This window comes from Myodes glareolus, chromosome 24 (assembly GCF_982192425.1).
Source record: "Myodes glareolus chromosome 24, mMyoGla1.1, whole genome shotgun sequence".
NCBI classification, from domain to species: Eukaryota; Metazoa; Chordata; class Mammalia; order Rodentia; family Cricetidae; genus Myodes; species Myodes glareolus.
Window position 1 is genome coordinate 16,654,871 of NC_142049.1, and position 20,444 is coordinate 16,675,314.

The 20,444-nt window shown below is 48.9% G+C and overlaps 3 protein-coding genes across 4 annotated transcripts in view; 1 reads left to right on the plus strand and 2 right to left on the minus strand.

The window, feature by feature from the left end:
* Nucleotides 1-26: 26 nt before the first annotated feature.
* On the minus strand, nucleotides 27-9,897 carry Gdpgp1 (GDP-D-glucose phosphorylase 1). The gene is made up of 2 exons (XM_048434907.3): nucleotides 9,589-9,897; nucleotides 27-1,908 (listed from the first exon to the last, which is right to left on the minus strand). The coding sequence occupies exon 2, from the start codon at nucleotides 1,898-1,900 to the stop codon at nucleotides 749-751; it is 1,152 nt and encodes a 383-aa protein (XP_048290864.2). The 5' UTR covers nucleotides 1,901-1,908; nucleotides 9,589-9,897; the 3' UTR covers nucleotides 27-748.
* Nucleotides 9,898-10,105: 208 nt separating this feature from the next.
* Cib1 (calcium and integrin binding 1) lies at nucleotides 10,106-14,753 on the plus strand. The gene is made up of 7 exons (XM_048434908.3): nucleotides 10,106-10,262; nucleotides 10,393-10,427; nucleotides 11,870-11,978; nucleotides 13,315-13,465; nucleotides 13,576-13,694; nucleotides 13,773-13,861; nucleotides 14,526-14,753. The coding sequence occupies exons 1-7, from the start codon at nucleotides 10,212-10,214 to the stop codon at nucleotides 14,545-14,547; spliced, it is 576 nt and encodes a 191-aa protein (XP_048290865.1). The 5' UTR covers nucleotides 10,106-10,211; the 3' UTR covers nucleotides 14,548-14,753.
* A 493-nt stretch (nucleotides 14,754-15,246) lies between these two features.
* The window catches only part of Sema4b (semaphorin 4B), a 40,393-nt gene continuing 35,195 nt past the window's right edge, over nucleotides 15,247-20,444 (minus strand). For both annotated transcript variants that reach the window (XM_087901375.1, XM_087901374.1), the window contains 3 exons: nucleotides 20,124-20,290; nucleotides 17,443-17,528; nucleotides 15,247-16,878 (listed from right to left, as the gene is read on the minus strand). In XM_087901375.1, the coding sequence (XP_087757501.1) occupies nucleotides 16,139-16,878; nucleotides 17,443-17,528; nucleotides 20,124-20,290 (993 nt within the window). In that variant the 3' untranslated portion in view covers nucleotides 15,247-16,138. The remainder of the gene's footprint in view (nucleotides 16,879-17,442; nucleotides 17,529-20,123; nucleotides 20,291-20,444) is intronic.

A 20,444-nucleotide genomic window follows, 5' to 3' on the forward strand; every position in this document is an offset into this window, starting at 1 on the left:
GGGGCTAGAAGAAAATTTAGGATGGATTTTCAGAGAGCAGACTCCATTTATTAAGAAAAAAAAAAGTTAGTCAGTGGTGGAGAAAGGGCAAGAACAAAGGTCAGATAAGGAAACGGTAGCTGGGTGCATCCATAACCCACCAGAACAGAGGCCAGTGATTCTCACCACAAGACAAAGCCCAGATAGCAGCCTGGAATGTGAAACTCTCACACATCCTGATTTAATTACACACCTTCCACCTGAAAAAGGGTTTCTTTGTGTAGCCTGGACTGTCCTGAACTTGATCTGTAGGTCAGGCGATCCTGAAATTGACAGAGATCTCCCTGCCTCTGCTGCCCCCGCCCCCACCCTAGGCTGGGATTGAAGGTGTGTACCACCACCACCTGGCACATGTATTTTTATTTATTTGAGATACATTTACTTTTATGTGTGTGTACATGTATGGATGTGTGTGTGGAAGTCAGAGGGCAACCTGGACCATATGGGCTCTGGAGGTTGGATTCTGATCTTCCCCCACGGAGTGATCTGCCTGGCCCTTAACGGTAGACCTGTTACCCCTGGGGCTTGTCTAAGGGAGGGGAGAAGCCGCTGGAACCTTCGCTGGGCTACATTCACTCAATGTTGTCTTCATACTCAGTCCTTGAGCTGAGCAGTGGGAAGGCCGTCATGCAAGAGATGTCCAAATACCAGTGATTAAGCAGCCTTTGGAAAGGGCCTCGAATCAAGAAAGAAAAAAACTCCTGAAGAATCACAGCTCTCCCTGGGCCATCAGGGCCACCAGCGCTGCCTGCACCTCATCCGCCTGAGCTTGGGGCAGCAGACAGTCCTGAATGAGGGCCACCGCAGCTGCCTCTGTCAAGCTGCCGAAGTCCTGGGATGTCTTAACAGGTAGGTGGCCAGCTAGCTCACAGAGTGCAACATTGAAAGCCCCGCTTTCCTTGATTCCAAAGCTGGACTTCCGGGCCCACAGAATGACTCGGAGCCCAGTGAGGCCTGCGGAAGACGATGCCGGCCCGGGTGGAGCGCCCCGGGTCACAAATAAATTATGTGCAATCTCACGGTTACTCAGATAGTCAGTGGCCCGGCATACCCTGCGAATTAAGGCTTCCATCTCAGGCCCTGGCCCACTAGTGTAAAAGAGGAAGCCAGGGGCTGGGAGGGTCTGCAGCAGATGGATATAGCCCTTTGGGTCTAGAGGTATGCTTGGGGCGCCCTCCACAGGCAGTGGGTGGGCCAGGTAGTACCCATGCAGGTGGAGATGGTTCACAGAGGCCAAACCTCCCAGGCTGTTGAAGCCGACCCGGAAGCCTGGGTGCAAACTCAGCAGCACAGCTTCAAGCCCAGCCCGCAGTATCCCAGGCAGCAGGCGTTGGGGGAGCCCAAGAGCAGGCTCAGGCACCAGCAGCACGTGGCCCCACTCCAGGGGGCTGACATTGATCAGCACAAGGATGTCCTCTTGCTTTGGGCCATCAGGCTCCCGTTGTTGCAAACGGAAAAGGACTTCTCCAGGTCGGATTTTATTGAAGTTAAACTGTTTGGGGTCAAACTCCTGCCTCACGCTTTGGATATTTTGGGGTGGCCTCCTCTGTACTCCTCGCTCTATATTCAGCTGAGCTACAAAGCCCACGGAACCAGGGAGGATTTGTGTCTGCAGATCTTCTAGGCGGTATCGAAAGAGGCCCAGCTCCACTCGCTGCCTCCACGCAGAACAGAGGGCAGAGTCAAAGCGGGACCGAGGCAGTGTGTCCAGGGTGAGGCTTGCATTCCCCGGCCATTGGATTCCCTCCCCGACGAGGTCTTTCTGTCCATAGACAAAGTCAGGGATGCCTTGCTCGTCCCAGTCCTCAGGGTTCGGAGGGAGCAGATAGGAAGTTTCCTGTGAATCCTGTCGTGCAGCCATGAAGCTACCTGAAACAATCAGAGATGAAACATACATGAATACAGAGACAGACCTTCCAGAGTGTTTTTTTTGGTTGCTTGTTTTTTTTTTGTTTGTTTGTTTGTTTGTTTGTTTTGGTTTGGATTTTTGAGACAGGGTTTCTCTGTGGCGTTGGCGCCTGTCCTGGAACTAGCTCTTGTAGCCCAGGCTGGCCTCGAACCCACAGAGATGCGCCTGCCTCTGCCTCCCGAGTGCTGGGATTAAAGGTGTGTGGCACCACTGCCCGGCTGCTTTTGATTTTTTTTTAACAGCAACAAAAAAGGCTGCACCACCACAGCCCAGCTGAGAGGTTATTATTATTTATTGTTTTATATTTATTTTATATATATATATATTTTTTTTTTTTTGAGACAGGGTTTCTCTGTGTAGAGTTTCTCTGGCTGTCCTCAAATTGGCAGATAGATCCTTCTGCCTCTGCCTCTGCCTCCTGAGTACTGGGATCACCACTACAGCCCGGCCAGAGCTTATTTTTGAATCATGTTTTTACTCTAATTGTAAAACTGAGAAAATTGATGAAGTCAAGGATTTGCCATGCATAGGCGAAAGGATGCCAAGCCAGTCAGCTCGTGAACAGGGATAACGTGAAATTCAAGGTTCAATGCTGCAGGATTTCACCCTGGTCAGCACAGACAAGCAGAAGGTAGAGAAGCAGAAGCTTGGAAGCAAAGGAACTGAAATGAACCAGACCCCTATTTGGACTGTTTTTAAAATCCTGAAAAATCAAATAAAACCTGAATTAAAAATATAGCCAGGCATAGTGGTGCACCCAGCAGCAGGCAGGTAGATCTTTGATTTCAAGGACAGCCTCGTCTACAAAGTGAGTTCCAGAGGAGCCAGAGACACACAGAGAACCCGTCTTGAAAATAAAATATGTGTGTGTGTAATAAAAATATAATATAAAGGGCTGGAGAGATGGCTCTGAGGTTAAGAGCACTGGCTGTTCCTCCAGAGGTCCTGAGTTCAATTCCCAGCAACCACATGATGGCTAACAACCATCTATAATGAGATCCGGTGCCCTCTTCTGGTCTGTAGGCACATATGTAGACAGAACACCATATACATAATAAATAAATAATTTAAAAAAATATAATATAAAATATACTTTGAGTTAGGTATGGTGGCACATTCCTTTAATCTCAGTACTCGAGAAGCAGAAGCAGTTGTGTTCACTGTTTGGTTGTTTTTGTTTTTGGAACTGGAGATGATGGCAAACACTCTATTCTCAGCACTTAGGATGCAGAGGCAGAAGGATCTCTGTGAGTTCAGAGACAAGCCTGTATAGCATGGCAACATAGAGAGACCCTGTCTCAAAATCAGCCAATCAATCAAAATAAATTTAAACACAGAGGGAAAAGGAACTCTCAAAACAATAAAGACGGGGGACTGGAGAGATGGCTCAGCAGTTAAGAGCAGGGACTGCTCTTCCAGAGGTACTGAATTCAATTCCCAGCAACTACATGGTGGTTCACAACCATCCGTAATGAGATCTGGCGCCCTATTCTGGTCTGCAGGCATCCATGCAGACAGAACATTGTATATATAATAAATAAATCTTTAAGATAAATAAAGGTGGAGAAACTGGCAAGAAGGCTCGTTGTGTAAAGGTGCTTGTTGCCAAGTTCAGTGACTTTAGTTCCACACCCTGAACCTGCACAGAGACAGAGAACAGACTCCTGAAAGTTCTCCTGGCTTCACGTGTGCACTGCAGCACGTGCATCCATGCACAAACCTGTAAGTAAAGTATAAAACTAAAAACATTCTTCTCTTCTTTTTCTTTCTTTTTTGTTTTGTTTTGTTTTTTGAGACAGGGTTTCTCTGTAGTACTTTGGGGCCTGTCCTGGAACTAGCTCTTGTAGACCAGGCTGGCCTCGAACTCACAGAGATCCACCTGCTTCTGCCTCTCAAGTGCTGAGATTAAAGGTATGTGCCACCACTCAGCAAAACATTTTTCAATAGAGATCAATCGAGGAAGACACTTGGCATCTTAGGGCCTCCACATTCATGAAGGTGTGTATACACACACACATACACACTACATATTTACCACATCTATGTGGTTGCGACCTCTTTCGGGGTCATATATCAGATATCCTGCATGTCATATATTTATATTACGATTACATAACAATAGCAAAATTAGTTATGACGTTGCAATGAAATAAAATTTTTGGTTGGGGGTCAGCACAACACTAGGAACTGTATTAAAGGGCTTGCAGCATTAGGAAGGTTGAGAACTGCTTGTTGGTTTAGTGGGTAAAGCACTTGCCTTGCAAATGTGAAGAACTGAGTTTGAATCCCCAGAAGCCAAGTAAAGTTGGGCGTGCTACCTGGCTGTAATTCCAGTGCTCCTGCCTGAGATAAAGGTGGAGACTAACACACAGGTTGTCCTATGGTCTCCACATGTGTAATAAAATACACATATAGTGTATTTTTTGAGGGCCAGGGATGTAGCTACATTCCTACATTCTTTGGGCCACCAGCTCACAAATAACTTGGAGATGTTAATTATGAAAGCTTGACCTTAGGTTAGGCTTGCCCCACTAGCTCTTATAACTTAAATTAACCCACTTATTTTAATCCACATTCTGTCAGGTGGCTTGTTACTTCATCTCTCCGAACTGCTCATGTTGCTTCCTCCCTGTCTGGTTGGTGACTCCACCTTCTACTTCCCAGAGTTCTCTCTTTGCCTGGAAGTCCCGCCTATACCTCCTGCCTAGCTATTGGCTGTTCAGCTTTTTATTACACCAATCCCAGCAATACTTTTTCATATAGTGTATAAACATCCCACAACATAGCTCAGCTGGTAAACTACTTGCCTAGCCTTGGGTTTGATCCCCAGGACTGAATCATCTGGGTGTGGTAACACTTGACTGTGACCCCAGCACTTGGGAGGTGAAGACAGAAGTTCAGCATTGACTACACATTGAATCCGAGGCTAGCCTGAGCTACACGAGATCCTTTCTCAAAAACAAAAATTAGACTGAGTCAGGAGTGGGTGACCTGTGACCCCAGTATTTGTAAGGTGGTCAGGACCAACTCTACGTCCAAAACGGCCTACACAGAGAGAATCTGCAGTGTTAATTCCAATAGTAAGAATAAGACCACTACCACAATTTGAACTGGATTTGAAGCAAGCTTATTTTTATTGGGGTGCACCCAAGAGCTGGCCAGCTACTGCCTCCTAAGTCAGGTTAAAGAGAGTAGCCCTGATTCCATCTCTTGGGCCCCTTTCTAAGGAGTAAAATCACAAGTCGTTTTTCAGAAGGGAGACAATGGGGCAATAAGGAAACACACACATACACACACACACACACAAAACTTTAAAAAACACCATGTGACCACCCACCATGTGATTAGGAGGGGTCAGGGAGGTTCAGAGTACTCATAAAAACCAAATCAAGGTCGCAGGTTGGGGAAGGTCAGGTTCCAGGAAACAGAGCTACTCAATTTTCACAGTAAATAGGAACTTATTTTTAAAAATACAGCACAAGGGCTCTTGCCTTTAAAATGGAGTCAGGCAGGTTCCTCACACATAAGAGAGAGGGGAAGGTAAGGGGGTGGGGAGGCAGAGATAGATCAGCTTCAGTCTAAGTTTGGTTTCCCTTATCTTTGCTGGTCCAGACACTCACACTGGCAAACCAGAAGAACAGACACAAACAAAATGATGCACAGAAGTCTACCTAGGTTTAATAAGCACAGAGTTTAGTTTTAGATTTTCTAAATTAAAATACAAATGGCCGATATATTTTTTTTTTTTTTTTTGAGACAAGGTTTCTCTTTAGCTTTGGTGCCTGATCTGGAACTAGCTCTTATAGATCAGGCTGGCCTCAAACTCACAGAGATCTGCCTGCCTCTGCCTCCCAAATGCTGGGATTAAAGGTGTGCGTCACCATTGCCTGGCAACAAATGGCCAATGTTTTAAAAAGTGTTCAATATTTTTAGCCATCAGGGAAATGCGAATTAAAATACTCTGAGGGGGCTGGAGAGGTGGCTCAATGGTTAAGATCATGCCGTGGGATAATCTTTCTGTATGCCGTGAATATGGATTACTCTCATTGATTAATAAAAAGCTGATTTGACTATAAGTCAGAATAAGGCTAGGCAGGAAAGCCAAACTGAAGATGCTGGACAGAAGAAGGGTGGAGTTGGGTGGACGCCAGTCAGCCGCTGGAGAAGCAGGATGTATAGAAAATGAGGTAACAAGTTATATGCCACATGACAAAGTACAGATAAGAAATATAGGTTAAGTGTAAGAGTTAGCTAGTAATAAGCCTGACCTATTGGCTGCACATCTATTAATAGATTAAGTCACTATGTGTTTATCTGGGATCGGGCAGATGGGACACAAAGACTCCACTTTACAGAGCACTTGCTGCTCTTCCAGAGGTTCAATTCCCAGCACCCACATGGAGATCTGACACACTCTTTGGCCTCTGAGGGCTTCAAGCACAAACGTGATGCACAGATGTACATGCAGGTAAAACACCCATTCACATATAATTTTAATTTAAAAAAGTTAATCAGAAGTCGAGCACAATGGTACACATTGTCCTGTGGCAAATCCAGAACTTCAGAGATGGAAGGAGGAGAATAAAAAATTCAAGGCTAAGGGCTGGAGACAGCTCTGTCTGTAATTAAGAGTGTTTGTTACTGGGGCTAGGGAGTTGGCTCTTCCAGGAGACCTTGTGGGTTCTATTCCCAGCACCTACTGCTCACAACTGTCCGTAACTCCAGGGAATCTCGCACCCTCATAGACATGCAAGCAAAACTCCAATGCACATAAAAATGAATGAATCTTTAAAAAAGGAAAAGAAAAGAGTGCCTGTCCTTCAATCACAAGGACTGGCGCTCCAATCCTAGCTCAAACGCCTTGCAACTACCTGTAGCTCAAGCTCCAAGAGAACCAACATCCTCTGGCCTCCATGGCACCTGCAGTGAGTGTAGACACATGTGCATACACTCACAGACACACCTAAGATAAAACTATGAAAATTAAAAGAAAAATAAGGATAGCTATAGTTACCTTGCCAGTTCCAGGTCAGTATAAATTACATGAACCTATCTTATCAACAACCAAAACAAAGGGCCTGTCCTCATAGAAAAATGACTGCTTTTGGCATTGCCATCACGTGGCCTGTTTTTCATGAAGTGTTTGTACACAGTGGAAGGAAATCACACATTGAGGTAGTGGTAACAGGTATATGCAGATGAAGACCTTACTATGCAGCGCAGGGAAAACACGGCAGACATTTACTGATCGGGTCCAGGTGATCATAGGTCTCAGAGCTCCCTATGAGGTTTGCAGAGGAGAAAGACTTAGCCAGCCTTAACTAGAGTTAACCTATATTGCAAATGTGAGACATGATGTCTGGGAGAGTACTAGATACTCTGAATGTAGATCCTGGGAGACTTGCACAGGGACACCTACTGTAGGGCGGAAGAGGAGCGGAGAGTGCACAGTGGCTGAAACACGGGGAGCCACGAGGAGGAAGTCTGGCTACAGAGGGCCAGGACTAAGGCTTAATTAAAACTGTCAGCCCTGACCACGCCTTCTTGTAAACCATCACCACTTTGGCTGTGCACTAACGAATTTCAAAACTAAAGTAATTTGGTTTCTAGAACTAAAGTCGTTTTTCTTTCTTTCTTTCTTTTCTTTCTTTCTTTCTTTTTTTTTTTTTTTTTTTTTTTTTTTGGTTTTTTGAGACAGGGTTTCTCTGTAGCTTTTGGAGCCTGTCCCTGGCCTTGAACTCACAGCTGAGATCCGCCTGTCTCTGCCTCCCGAGTGCGCACTGGGGTAAAGTCGTTTTTCTAGGTTCTTATCGTCTTTGCCCTGTGGCACCCAGTGATGGCTGCCATGAGAGATACTTAGGATCACCCGACACCCTGACTCGTTTGTTACTCCTGGCAATGGCAATGGCCAACTGCAGGCCCAAAGAGGATGCCTTCCAACCAACCCCCAGCCCAACTTTTTCTGCCCCATAAGCACCCAGACACTGGATTCTTAGACTAGAGACCCCATCTCTTGCAGGTTTATGGTATGAATAAAAGACTATTACTATTGTTGTTTATTCCTGAGTCTGTTTTCCTTCTCTCCTCTCTTACCAAAAAGTAACGCTTCCTTCTTTCCTTTTTATTTATTTTTGTGGTACTGGGGGAATCAAAGCTAGGGCTCAAACATGTTAGACTGAGTTATAGCTTGTGCTGGCTTTATTTATTTATTTATTGTCGATTTGACACAGACCTCGGCATATCTGGGAAGACAAAATCTCAGCTGAGGAAATGCCTCCATCAGATTGGCCGGGAGGAAAGTCTGTGGGGTATTTATTTATTGTCAACTTGACGCGGACGTTCTGCTTCAAGACTCCTAAGTAGCTGAGCTTACAGATCTGTGCCACCTGGTCTAACTTCTCTAATAACTTTAAACTAAGGTATATATGCTCAGGCTTAATAAAGCTCAGAAATTATGAGTGGGTATGATCAAGAATGAACCTGTACAATGTTGTCTCATTGGGGATACAAACCGTACTCAAGAGCACGCCCCAAGCCCAGTAGTGAATGGTCAACTCAAAATGAACTCAAAGGTATTTTGGGAGATTAATTTTTTGTCTCATAAAGCTTTGTTTGGGAAAAACTTTATTGGTCTTTTGCTTATATACCATAGTTTCTGGGGTGGGGGATGAATGTGTATTAGGTTACTCTAGAGCAGTGGTTCTCAATCTGTGGGTCTCAAATGACCCTTTCACAGGGGTCCCTTAAGACCACTGGAAAACCCAGATATTTCCATTACGATTCATAACTAGCAAAATTAGTTATGAAGTAGCAACAAAAATAATTTTATAGTTGAGGGCTATAACACGAGGAACTGTGTTCAAGGGTTAAAGCATTAGGAAGGCTGAGACCCACTGATCTAGAGGAACAGAACTGATGAATATATATTAAACGGGGCTTTACTGGATACAGTCTGGGCAGGATAACAATGGTAGTTGCTCAGTCCACAAGGATGAGTGTCTCAGCAATCCCAATCCGGTGCTGAAGGCCTGGAAGGTTCCTGGAGAGCTGTGGGTCTTTAGTCTGGGTTGGAAGCTGGAAGAGGCTGGTTCTAATGTCAGCAAATGAACTCCGTCGTGGTAGTAACCGGATAGACGAACTTATTAGCAAGCGAAGGCAAACAGGCCAAAAGCAGTTTCCTTCTTCCATTTCCCTTTTGTACGGGCTACCACCCAAAGGCACTGTGCACAGTCCCACTTCAAATAATCTGACCAAGGAAATCTCACAGGAGTGCCCAGCAGTTTTGCCTTCTCCTTGATTCTAGATCCAATCAATTGACCACCAACATTAACTGTCACAGAATCCACCTTTCCCTTCTCTTCCCGGCAGCTAGGAATCCTCACTTTTCCACGCAGTGTAAGCTTGTTCATTCGTACGTGCATCTGGTAATTGTTTGAATGTCCTGGCGGTTAAGAGAAGGGAGCAAACAGACCAATCTTGGTTCCTACAGCAGTAAGCTTGAACTTTGCGGAAGGGGTCAAAGGAAGCCGGATAGCTATGACGATAAAGGCAGTAGGGATCTGTGGCCAGGACCGATCTCTAAAAGCCCGAGTCCAGAAGCATCACTGAAACTGAATCTATTCTGTAAAATAGAAGCCTACCTTGTCAACTGTTCCACGAATGGGCGATAACTGCACAATCAAACAGCTTCAAGAGGCAGCAGGGTGGTAAGCTACTTCTCGAAGTGTCGGCAAGGTGGCGGGGGCTGCGGCTCGTATCCAGTAAGACAGTCTGGAGTTGTCCCTCTCGGCAGAGGGCCTCCGGAGAGGTTACCCGCTCCACCCAGGACAGAGGTCTCCAACACCTGCTTTAGGCGAGGCGGACGCATCTCCACGCTCTGCACAGAGAAGCATCCGGAGGAACGCAACGAGGGACGTAGTGGCCCCGACGCAAGCGCAGTCTGCACCACGTGCGCACGGCGCGCTCTGCCCCGCCCACCAGGAGGCGGTGCCATGAGGCCTGGGCTCCGCCCCGGCGCGTCCGGCTCCTCCCCCGGGCCCTGCCTCCAGCTCTCCTGGGCCCGCGGGGAGCCGGGAGCGGAGCAGCTGAGCCGTGCGGAGAGTGCCAGGGCACTGGACGCAGGGGCGGGCCCGGGGGCGGAGGCCGAGCAGCGGTTGCTGTGGGGACGGGACGGGGCGGGGCGGGGACGCGGCCCCGAGGACGGAAGTGAGAAAGTTGCCGGAGTCCCGGGGAGAGTTGGTGAAGCTGTGCGCGCACCGCGGCGATGGGAGGCTCGGGCAGTCGCTTGTCCAAGGAGCTGCTGGCCGAGTACCAGGTGCGCGGGGCATCAGTTCTCGCGGAGCTCGCGTGCGGGCCCGCGCCGGGGAGTAGGGTTCGGGAGCCGGCGGCGGAGCAGCCGTGGCTTGCCGGCGGCTTGCTGACCCTTGTCTGGATTTGCCTTTCAGGACCTGACGTTCCTGACCAAGCAGGAGATCCTTCTGTGAGTGCTGGCCCAATCCCTGCCCTCCACCGTGGGATTACCAAGGGAGGGGGGCTCTGGGGGTGCTTTCCTAGCGGGGGACGGACTGGACACCTCTCCTCCGAGGGTGGGGCCGGGTTTCACAGATATCAAGTTCAGCGGATATAGAACCGGAGGCCCAGAGTGCAAGTCTTGCCCGCGCCCGGATCTCAGCTTTGCACCACGCATACACTCTGTGTATCCAGGAAAAGGTGGGCTGTTTGAGCCCCGCTGGCCTCCTCACTGCTGAGCTTCCTGTTATCTTCTGGAACAGCTGTGGCTCTGTGCGGACTTTGCCCTCTGGCAAAAGCAAGAAGCCTTGAGGAGCCTGGCTCACCCTTCTCCCAACTTTACCTGTTTAATACAGTAACCGTTAACGTTTACTGAGCCCAAGAGCCACTGAGTGAGTCCCACATAGCTTAAATCTTCAGGAGGAGCTTACAGAACAAGGAAACAGGTTCAGAGGTTTCTGGTTACTTGATTATAAAGCACATTGTAAGTGCTTTAATGGCCGGGACGCTTGACCTAGGGAGGTTCCTGGTCTCCTCAATGAAATTCCACTGGGAAAGAGGTGGTAGGTGAGAGAAGGGGGTCCCTGGAATGAAAGTGACATCCTGTTTTTGCTCTTTTCTTCCCGTTGTTTAGGGTCACTTATAGCTCCTTCCCTAACCTCTCCGTTCTTTAGGAATCTTTGAAATCGTTACTGCCATTGTTAGGGTCCAGGACCTTGTTCTCCAGGAGCTCTAACCAGCTAGGCTGGGTGGACTACCTTAAAGGGATAATGTTGAAAAGCACAGGAATGAAATGTATCTAATGTACCCACACTGGGAAAAGGAACACAGAGGTCCAGTGATAACCCCCTCCCTCCGAGTAAACCTTCATGTCTAGCTGAGGTGAGGCTTGTATTTAAATTAGGGCATAAGGTGTGTGACACTAAGCAGTCTGGTCAGGATGTGGCCTTTCCGTCAGCCTCCGCTCCATTCTCTTATGAAAGGTGACAAGTCACTGGAACTCTGTTATCCCATCCCCGTAGACAGTTCCTCCTTGGCTGACACCAGGCTTCATCCTCCTCACATGAGATTCCTGGGGCGTTCCCATATCTGTGGGACGACTGATTCTGTAGCCTGACAGCCGAAGGGAACGGCACGGATATCTCTAGACTATACAGAGAGCGCCTGATCCAGTGTCCGCAGACACCCATGCCTCTCCTCCATTAATACCCACCCTAAGAAGGGACTCCAGGCCTCTGCTACTTTGTGACTGACTTCTCTCTGGCTGAAGGTTATCCAGTGACTGAAAGTCCCGGTTATGTGACTTACTAATACACCCGGTTTCTGCGGCATTCAAAATGCAGAATGGGAGTATAGGAAACACAGGGAGTCGGGCTGCCTGAAGGCACTAGTAAGTTCCCCTCTCTCTGCCAGAGCCCACAGGCGGTTTTGTGAGTTGCTTCCCCCGGAGCATCGGAGCGTGGAGGAGTCACTGCACGTCCGAGTATCATTCGAGCAGATTCTCAGCCTTCCAGAGCTCAAGGTTCAGTCCTCTGTCCACTTTACCCTCTCCCCACTTCATCCATCCTGTCTGCTACATTACTTAACTCTTCTTGCCTTTCTGATTGGTTGGGAGCACCTGCCACTACACCCTGGGTTAATTTTGATGATAACATGTAATTGTTTGTGTATGTGGCTATGTACACACGTAAGTGCCAGTGCCCCACAGAGTACAGAGGGCGTGAGCTGCCCATCATGGGTGCTAGGAACTGAATTAGGGTCCTCTGCAAGAGCAGCACAGGCTTTTAACTGCTGAGTCATCTCTCCAGCCCACTTCCCTCTTTTTAAGAACAGAAGTTTTGGGGATTGAATGCAGGTCTTTATGTTTACATGACAAGCACTTTACTGACTGGACTAACCCACCACTTCTTTTTTCTGATAGGGGGTTTTACTATGTAGCCTTGGCTGGCCTTGAACTTGCTTCAACCCTCCTTTACCTGCCTTCTGAGCACTGGGATTAAAGGCAAGCATCACCATGCCCAGCTTGCTGTGAATAATAATAATTATAATTGGGTTGTTGCTGTTGTTGTTATTGTTATTTTGAGACAGGGTCTCACTGGTGGAGTCCTAGCTAGCCTGGGTGGAACTCGCTATGTAAACCAGGCTATCCTTGAACTCCTAAGAGATTCACCTGACTTTGCCTCCTTAGTGCTTGATTAAAAGCATGCACTATAACACTTGTCTGTTATGAAATTTCTATGCAAAGAGCCTGGCTCTGTAACAAAATAATTATTCAATTAAGTATATTTCAAAATGACCAACGTGGTCCAGCTGGAGGGTACTTGGTCCAAGGAGCTTAGAGGCTAAAAACACTTGCCTTGTAAGCCTGAGGGCCTAAGTCTGACCTCTGGAACATTTGGTAGAAGAGAATTGACTATAGAAAGTTATCCTTTGACTTCCACACATGTATGGTGGCATGTGCTCACATGTGCACTTACAGTTATAAGCGGCTTGTCTTGTTGCTTTGCCTTGCTTTCCTTTTCCTGCCGACTCCAGCCGTGATATACCTCAGTTAGACTCCCAGGGAACATCTCTGCCCCTTTCCTGGCTGGCTTAGTGGTCCCTCCTGAGCCCTCCATGTCAGACCTTCAGAGGTTTGAGCCTGAACACCAGGTAGTGACACCACTGTCAGCAGCTTCCTCAAGTTCCCAGAAGGGAATCAGTCAAGGTGGCACACGCCTGAAATCCAGCACTTGGGAGGTAGAGACAGGAGGATCAGCCTGAGTTTATCCGACCCTCCCTCAAGTTTCCGGCTGAGTTGGCTGAGTATGTCACCCAGGCAGTGCCCTGGGACATTCATGGAAGGCTTTCTTACCCAGGCCAACCCCTTCAAGGAGCGAATCTGCATGGTCTTCTCCACGTCCCCGACCAGAGACAGCCTGAGCTTCGAGGACTTCCTAGACCTCCTGAGTGTCTTCAGTGACACAGCAACCCCAGACATCAAGTCCCACTATGCCTTCCGCATCTTTGGTAAGCACCGGAGGCAGGACCCCGTTCCTTCCCACACAGGAAGTGGGGGCCAGGTGTGTGCCAGCAGAACACGCCTTGCGCATGTCCTTACTGCTGTGTCTGCCGCCTAGACTTTGATGACGACGGAACCCTGGATAGAGAGGACCTGAGTCGGCTTGTGAACTGCCTCACAGGAGATGGCGAGGACACGCGGCTCAAACCTTCTGAGATGAAGCAGCTCATCGATAATGTGAGCTGACTGGGCCTGGGCCTGGGGGTGTCGGGTGGAAAGGGTTGGGGCTGAAGCCTAAAGCCCTCCCCTCTCCAGATCCTGGAAGAGTCGGACATTGACAGGGATGGGACCATCAATCTCTCGGAGTTCCAGCATGTCATTTCCCGTTCACCAGACTTTGCCAGGTGTGACAGGAGCTCCCCTGCGTTCTGAGTACCCATTCACTCTGGGATAGTATGACAGGGATGTTTTAGGATGGTCTTCCAGAGGGGACACACTAGGGACCTAGCCCACTCCAGTTTTTTTTTTTTTTTTGAGACAGGGTCTCATGTGGCTCAGGCTGATCTTAAAGTCCACCTGCCTCTGCCTTCCTCGTGCTAGTATTAAAGTTGCGTACCTCCACACGTAACCTAGACGCTGAACTTCTGGTCTTCCTTCCTCTTCCTCCTGAGTGCTGGGATGCCTCATTTCTGTGGTGCCAAGGACTGAACCCAGAGTTTCAAACATTTTAGGCAAGCAGTCAGTCTACTGAGCTACATCTCCAGCCCCTCAAACAAGAATCTTAAACTGTGGCAGTGCAGGTCTATAATCCCAGCACACAGGCGGCCAAGGCAGAACTACTGCATATTTGAGGCCAGCTTGGTGTACACAGGGAATTCCAGGCCAGCTAGAGCTTGTTTAGTCATGGGAGAGAAGTGGGTATGATCAGTAAGGTCTATACTATCTTCTACCAGAGAACCAAACACGGGCTAGGGTATAGCTCAGTGGTAGAGTTTATATGTTTAGCCCTGTGTCGGACCCTGGGTTTGATCCCCAGCACCAAACCCAACTCACTCCTTCCTCCTGCAGCTCCTTTAAGATCGTCCTGTGATGGCTTCTGAGCACCAGCATCCTGTCCAAGACCTTTCCACTGCTGAGAGGTGGCCAAGGTCACGCCTGTGTGTCAGGGCCGGTGCCGGCCCAGCCTGGAGAGGGCACTGCAGCGTCGGGCCCCTGGCAGGGGAGGGCCCACTCCCCATTCTCATTGCTGTTGTCATCACTGTTTTTACTAATCGGTAATAAAGGGTTAGAAACGTTTGACTTCCTTGTATGACACTCAACGGACTGGGCTCGTAGGAGCTGCTGCTGACCATGTCCGTACTTTGGACACACTCGTGTGAGAACTTTGGCATGCCAAAGAAAAGTCCATTTTAAACACTCCAGAGTAAAAAAAAAAAAAAAAAAATAGGCCTTCCTTGTGCCCTGAACTGTATGTGGACAAAAGGGAGTCACCCTGTGCCAGGTGACAGCAGGCAGCCTTGAGAAAAAGGCTTGGGACCCTGGAAAGACGAAACTTTGCAAAGCAGAGCCAGGCTGGGGAGATTGCTCACTTGGTCAAGTGTCTGCCTCAGAAGCATGAGGACCCTTGGGGCTCGCGGGCCAGCCACTCTATTCTAATGGTGAACTCCAAGCTAATGAGACCTGTGTGAAGAACGGAGTGCAGTTCCTAAGGGCGACACCTAAGGACAGCCTCTGGTCTACACACACACACACAAAGCAAAGTCCTTCCAGAGTCGGGGCCACAATTAACTAGAATTCTTCAAGATTTTATTTAAAAAAGAAAGTAAAGTGCATCTTATTAAAAAAATATAAAACCCATGTAAATTCAGGGTCCTTGTGATGGGCAGTATCCCTTGTGACAGGCAGGGCAGGGTGACCTAGGAGTGGGAGAAGATAAGAGTTCAACAGTCCCTGTGGCGGAACTGGAAGACAGGGCTGGCGAGGTGGGCGGGGTCATGGTTCTCTGGGGAAAAGGCAGCAGGCAACAGTCTTCTCTCGTCAGCTCCCCTGGGGTCACTCCCTTGTTCTCTTGAGGCCACAGCCTGATACAGGCCTGGTAAGTCCAGGAACTGGGACTGGGCCCAGGTCCGGTGAGGAGGGCTGCAGAGCCAGCCTAGCCCTCGGGTCCCTGAGGCGGTAGGGTGTCAGCAGCCACTGATGCGTCCTTGGTTGGCTGGAGCTGGATCAGGGCCCCTGCTCTGCACTGAGAAAGGGCAGCCCAAGGCTGCAGAGTAAGGCGGAAGGTTGGACAGGCCAGTCAGGGAGGGAGTCCCAACTCCATCTCATACAGCCACTCTGGCTAAGTGTCCAAGACTCCAGGCAGGCTGGGGTGGTTGTGTCGTTTTCCTCCTCGTCTCTGTCTTCTTCCTCTTGCTCTGGCTTCACATTTGTGGTTGTCTTTTAAAACAAAGGGCTCAGTTTAAGTAACAGAGTTCTGCCACCGGACAAGGCCCTCTGGCCCCTGGAGGCAGATCCATCTTCGGCCAGGCACTGGAACCAGCTGGCTGGGCTGTCAGGGCTGTGATACCAGCTGCCTCCCAGGCAGGGTACCATGGTTGTGTTCTGTGAGAAGCAGAGGTCTAGCTGACCTCCACTGAACATTCACAGCCCGAGGCCAGGGTGGCCACATTTCAAGTCAGCTCTCATACCACAGAGTCTCGGATCTCAGAGCCCAGTCGAACTCGGGGCCGGGGACACATGGGCGACACCTCCACAAAGCTGTCCTGGATACTCAGTGGCCTCTTCTCAGACTCAGTGAAGACTCGGGGCCCGGGGGAGCTATCCGACAGGGCCTGATAGCCTCGGTGGTCAAGCGGGGTGCTAGGAGGGCCCACACCATTGAGTGGTCGGGTCTCAGGTGGGAGCACTATAGGGCGAGTCTTGGGGGACACAGTGGCACATTCGCCCTGCTTCAGGAAAAGCTTCATGCCATCCCGATTTCGGTAGAGAAAGAACAAAACTACAAGCACCACAGCAGACCCAAACAGGACGCACATCACCAGGAACTCATTCCAGTATGACTTATCTGCACCCCAGCTGGCCCTGCCGCCAGCGGGCGCGCTCACTCGTGACGTGTTGATAATGACCGGGACGCCATCACGCTGGTCCCTTTCGTCCATCACTCCATCGTCCATTACCTCTGGGCAGTAGCTGGCCACCAGCTGCCGGAATCCTTCTTCTACTGACCAACACTGGAACATCCCCAACCTCTGCTGGCTGCCCACCAAGAGCAGGTCGCCAGTGGGCAACACACGACAAGAGGCAGAGGCATTGACAGGGTTCCCGTTGTATAACCAGAGCCGAGTGGCCAGGTTGGAGAGGAGTGGGCATGCCAGGGTGTTCACTGTGTTCGGCTGGATCTGGACTTGTTTACAGGGCTTGCCTGTGGGCAGAACAGACAGGGGTAGAAGGAGCCGGTGGCTAGAGTAACCCCAGGCTTAGTCCCATCCTCCTGGCTGTGCTCTGGTACTATAATGGTGCAGAGGTTTGAATGAAAATGGCCCCGTACGTAGACTCAAAGGCAATGGCACTATTGGGATGTGGCCTTGTTGGAGGAAGTGTGTCACTGGGGGGTGGGCTGTGAGGTTTCAGAAGCCCAAGCCAGGCCCACCGATCCAGACGCAGAACTCTTAGCTACCTCTCCAGCACCATGTCTGTCTCCTGCCATGACAATAATGGGCTACATCTCCGAATTCTAAGCCAGTCCCAATGAAATGTTTTCCTTAATTTTTTAACATCCTTAATGTTTTCTAAGAGTTGCTGTGATCAGTGTGCCTCTTCACAGCAATAAAACCCTAAGATAGATGTTAACTTGGGTGATTCTTGGAACTGAGCGAAACTCACCACCTGAACCCCTTTTTGTAAGACTAGAAGAAAAACCTATATCTATAAATACCTGGAGTCATCTTCCAAGCAAATATGACCCACCTTTTCCAGGGCATCTTACCTGGTGGCACCAAAATCCGGGCCCTGGCTGAGGAAGCATTGCAGAGATCCTTGGCATTGGCTCCCTCAATGTCCTGGATCCATGGCCTGGGGATGAGAAAATCTTGGGTAGAACCCCATGGGCCAGTGTTCCCTCCCCCTCTAGACCTGGACCACCAGGTCCAAAGCAGCAGGGAACAGACTTCCCTGAGCAGTCTTCACCACCATGCTTGACTGGGCATCTCCATTTGTAATTATGTGTGTGCACGTTTATGTGGAGGTTGGAGACAACCTTGGTACCATCCTTAGGAACGTCATCCACCTTATTGGCCTGGACTTCACCAACTAGGATCCATTGGGTGTTCAGTGAGCCCCAGGGATCTGCCTGTCTCTCTCTCTTGCTACCACCATGCCTGGCATTTCATGTGTATTCTGGGAGTCAACTCAGGTTCTCATGCATTTGAAGCAAGTACTTCACTGACTGAGCTATCTTCTCAGTCCCCTGTCTACATATTATTACAAATAAAAGTCCCAATCCCCTTCCACTATAAAAGCATAATGTGCCTAACACATGGGAGGTGGACACAGGAGACACAGAAATCCAAAATCACCTTTGACTAGTGAATTGGAGACCAGTCTAGGTGAGATCCTGTGTCAAATACATCACCCCCATTAAAAACCCAAGAGGCTGAGGCAGGAGGATAGCCCAGCCCCAGTGCAAGACTTTGTCTAAAAAACCCAAAACTTTCCTTTTATTCTTTTCTTTAAAAAGCAAAAACAAACAAACAAACAAACAAACAAAAAAAAAAACCCCAATGTAGCCCAGGCTAGCCCAGACTAGCCTCCAACTCCCAACCCTCCTACTTTACTTTCTCTAGTGTTGAGATTATACGTGCGAAAAGAAAGATGGGTTTTCATGCACTAAGAACTTAGGAAACTCAGCCAGGCAGTGTGGCACACATCTTTAATCCCAGCATTTGGGGAAGGAGAGACAGACAGATCTGTGAGCTTGAGGTCAGCCTGGTCTACATAGTGAGTTCTAGGTCAGCCAGAGCTATACTAAGACCATCTCAAAGGAAAAGAAAAAAACTCAACCAAGCGTAAAGGAAAAACAACAACAACACTACAGAAGCTCCCCACAATCTGCTATGCAGCCAAGACAGAATTCTGGGTATGTTCTTCCAGGCTATCAGCTCCTTAAAGAGCTGGGTTGTTTTTGTTTTTTGTTTTTTTTTGGGGCAGGATAGGGAAGTTGAAACAGAGCTTCTTTTGAGGCAATGTGTCTCTATATAGCCCTGGCTGTCCTGAAACTCAATGTGTAGACCAGACTGGCCTCAAAACTCAGAGATCCGCCTGCCTCTGCCTCCCGAGTGCGTGTGCCATAGCACCTGGCTGAAACAGGGTCTTATGTAGTCTAGGCTAGCCTCAAACTTGTTATGTAATCACGAGAGACTCTGAACTGCAGACTTCCGCCTCTACCTGCCTCCTAATGGAACTGATGGAAGAGCAGGCACCGCCATCCCCCATACTGAAGCTCCTGAACTAGTTTAAAACAGACCCCAGATTTGGCACCCTCTGTGAAACAAGAATAAACTAACAGGGAATGTGACGCTTCCATGCTCCAGGCATGCATTAATTTGTGTCCCTTTTCCTGTAAACAAAAGAACGCTAGAGATGAGACAGCCTATGTTTATTAAAACAATTAGACTGTTTGTTTTACACATTTGTAGACAGACACGAGGGCAGTGTGTTAAAATCCCGCCAGCGGAGGCACGACGCAGCTCAGCCTTGTGCGCATCCCGGCTCTCTCAATAAGAAAAGAAAGATTTATCACCTTCATGGATGTGTATCTACATGTGCCAGGTGTGTGCATACCAGAGACCAGACGGTTGGATGCCAACCCTGGAGATGAACTTACAGGGAGCTGGCTGTGAACTGCCTGACATGGGTGCTGGAAATGGAACCTGGGTCTTCCACAACAGCACCCAGTGCTCTTAACCGCTGAGCCATTTCTCCGGCCTTGAAAACTCATTATGTTGCAGAGAATGCCCTTGAATTTCTCGTCTCTACCTTCTGAGTGTTAGGGTTATAGACATGCACCACCATGTTCCGGCCACCCTATTTTCTATTGATCCTTCACAACTATATACTGAGTTCCAAGCCAGGCTAGGCTACATGAGACCCTGTCTCAATAAAACAAAAAACACAACAATAAAACCAGGTACTAGGATTATAGGCATGCCCCCCATCACAACTGCCTCATCCTTTTTTTTTAATTGAGACAGGGTCTCATTATGTAGACCAAGATGGCCTTGAACTCACAGATCTTCCTGCCTGTGCCTCCCAAATGCTGGGATTAAAGGTGTGTGTCATTAAGCCAAATCCCTATTTTCTAAATAGACTTTTCAAATCAAATGTTACTCTAACATTTTTTTACTGGTTTAATAGGTCACTGTAGTCCTTAGCGGGCTCCGTGCACACGGCAATCCACACTAGATGTTTTATCTCCTACCAAACCCTGTTCCCCTTTTCAGGCAGCTAAGGCAAAAACTGCCTATCCGGCCCATACTGACTTTGAGGGAAGTAGGAAACTAAGAAATAAACACATGGAGATGTGGATAGAATTGGGACCTTGCAGGGGGTCCCAGAGAAGATTGGGGTGCTCAGAGTCGATGAGCATTCAGGGACTTTGGGAGCTCTCACCTGGAGGCCAGATCAGGCTGGTAGAGGCTGACGGGTCTGCAGCTAGAGCCGCTCCAGGCACAGTAGGGGTCTCGGGCCAGAAGGCAGTCTCCGCAGCTTGGGTACAGGCTGCAGTTGGCTACTGGCACTTGCACCACGCCGGAATGGGAGGAAGCATACAACAGCCCCTACACAGCCAAACACGGAGAGTGAGGTCCCGGCACTCAGCCACACTAGCCTCAGACCCTCACTACAGCCAGCCCAGGGAACATCTGACAAGTTCTGCCCACGTCCTGTTGATGGCCATGAGTCAGGGCTCCTTAACTTTCCATCTGGCTTAGG

Coding starts and splice junctions, on each gene's coding strand:
- Gdpgp1 (XM_048434907.3), bottom strand. CDS start 1,900: ATGGCTGCACGACAGGATTCACAGGAAACTTCCTATCTGCTCCCTCCG.
- Cib1 (XM_048434908.3), top strand. CDS start 10,212: ATGGGAGGCTCGGGCAGTCGCTTGTCCAAGGAGCTGCTGGCCGAGTAC. Junction 13,466..13,575: donor CTATGCCTTCCGCATCTTTG/GTAAGCACCGGA, acceptor TCTGCCGCCTAG/ACTTTGATGACGACGGAACC. Junction 13,695..13,772: donor TGAAGCAGCTCATCGATAAT/GTGAGCTGACTG, acceptor TCCCCTCTCCAG/ATCCTGGAAGAGTCGGACAT.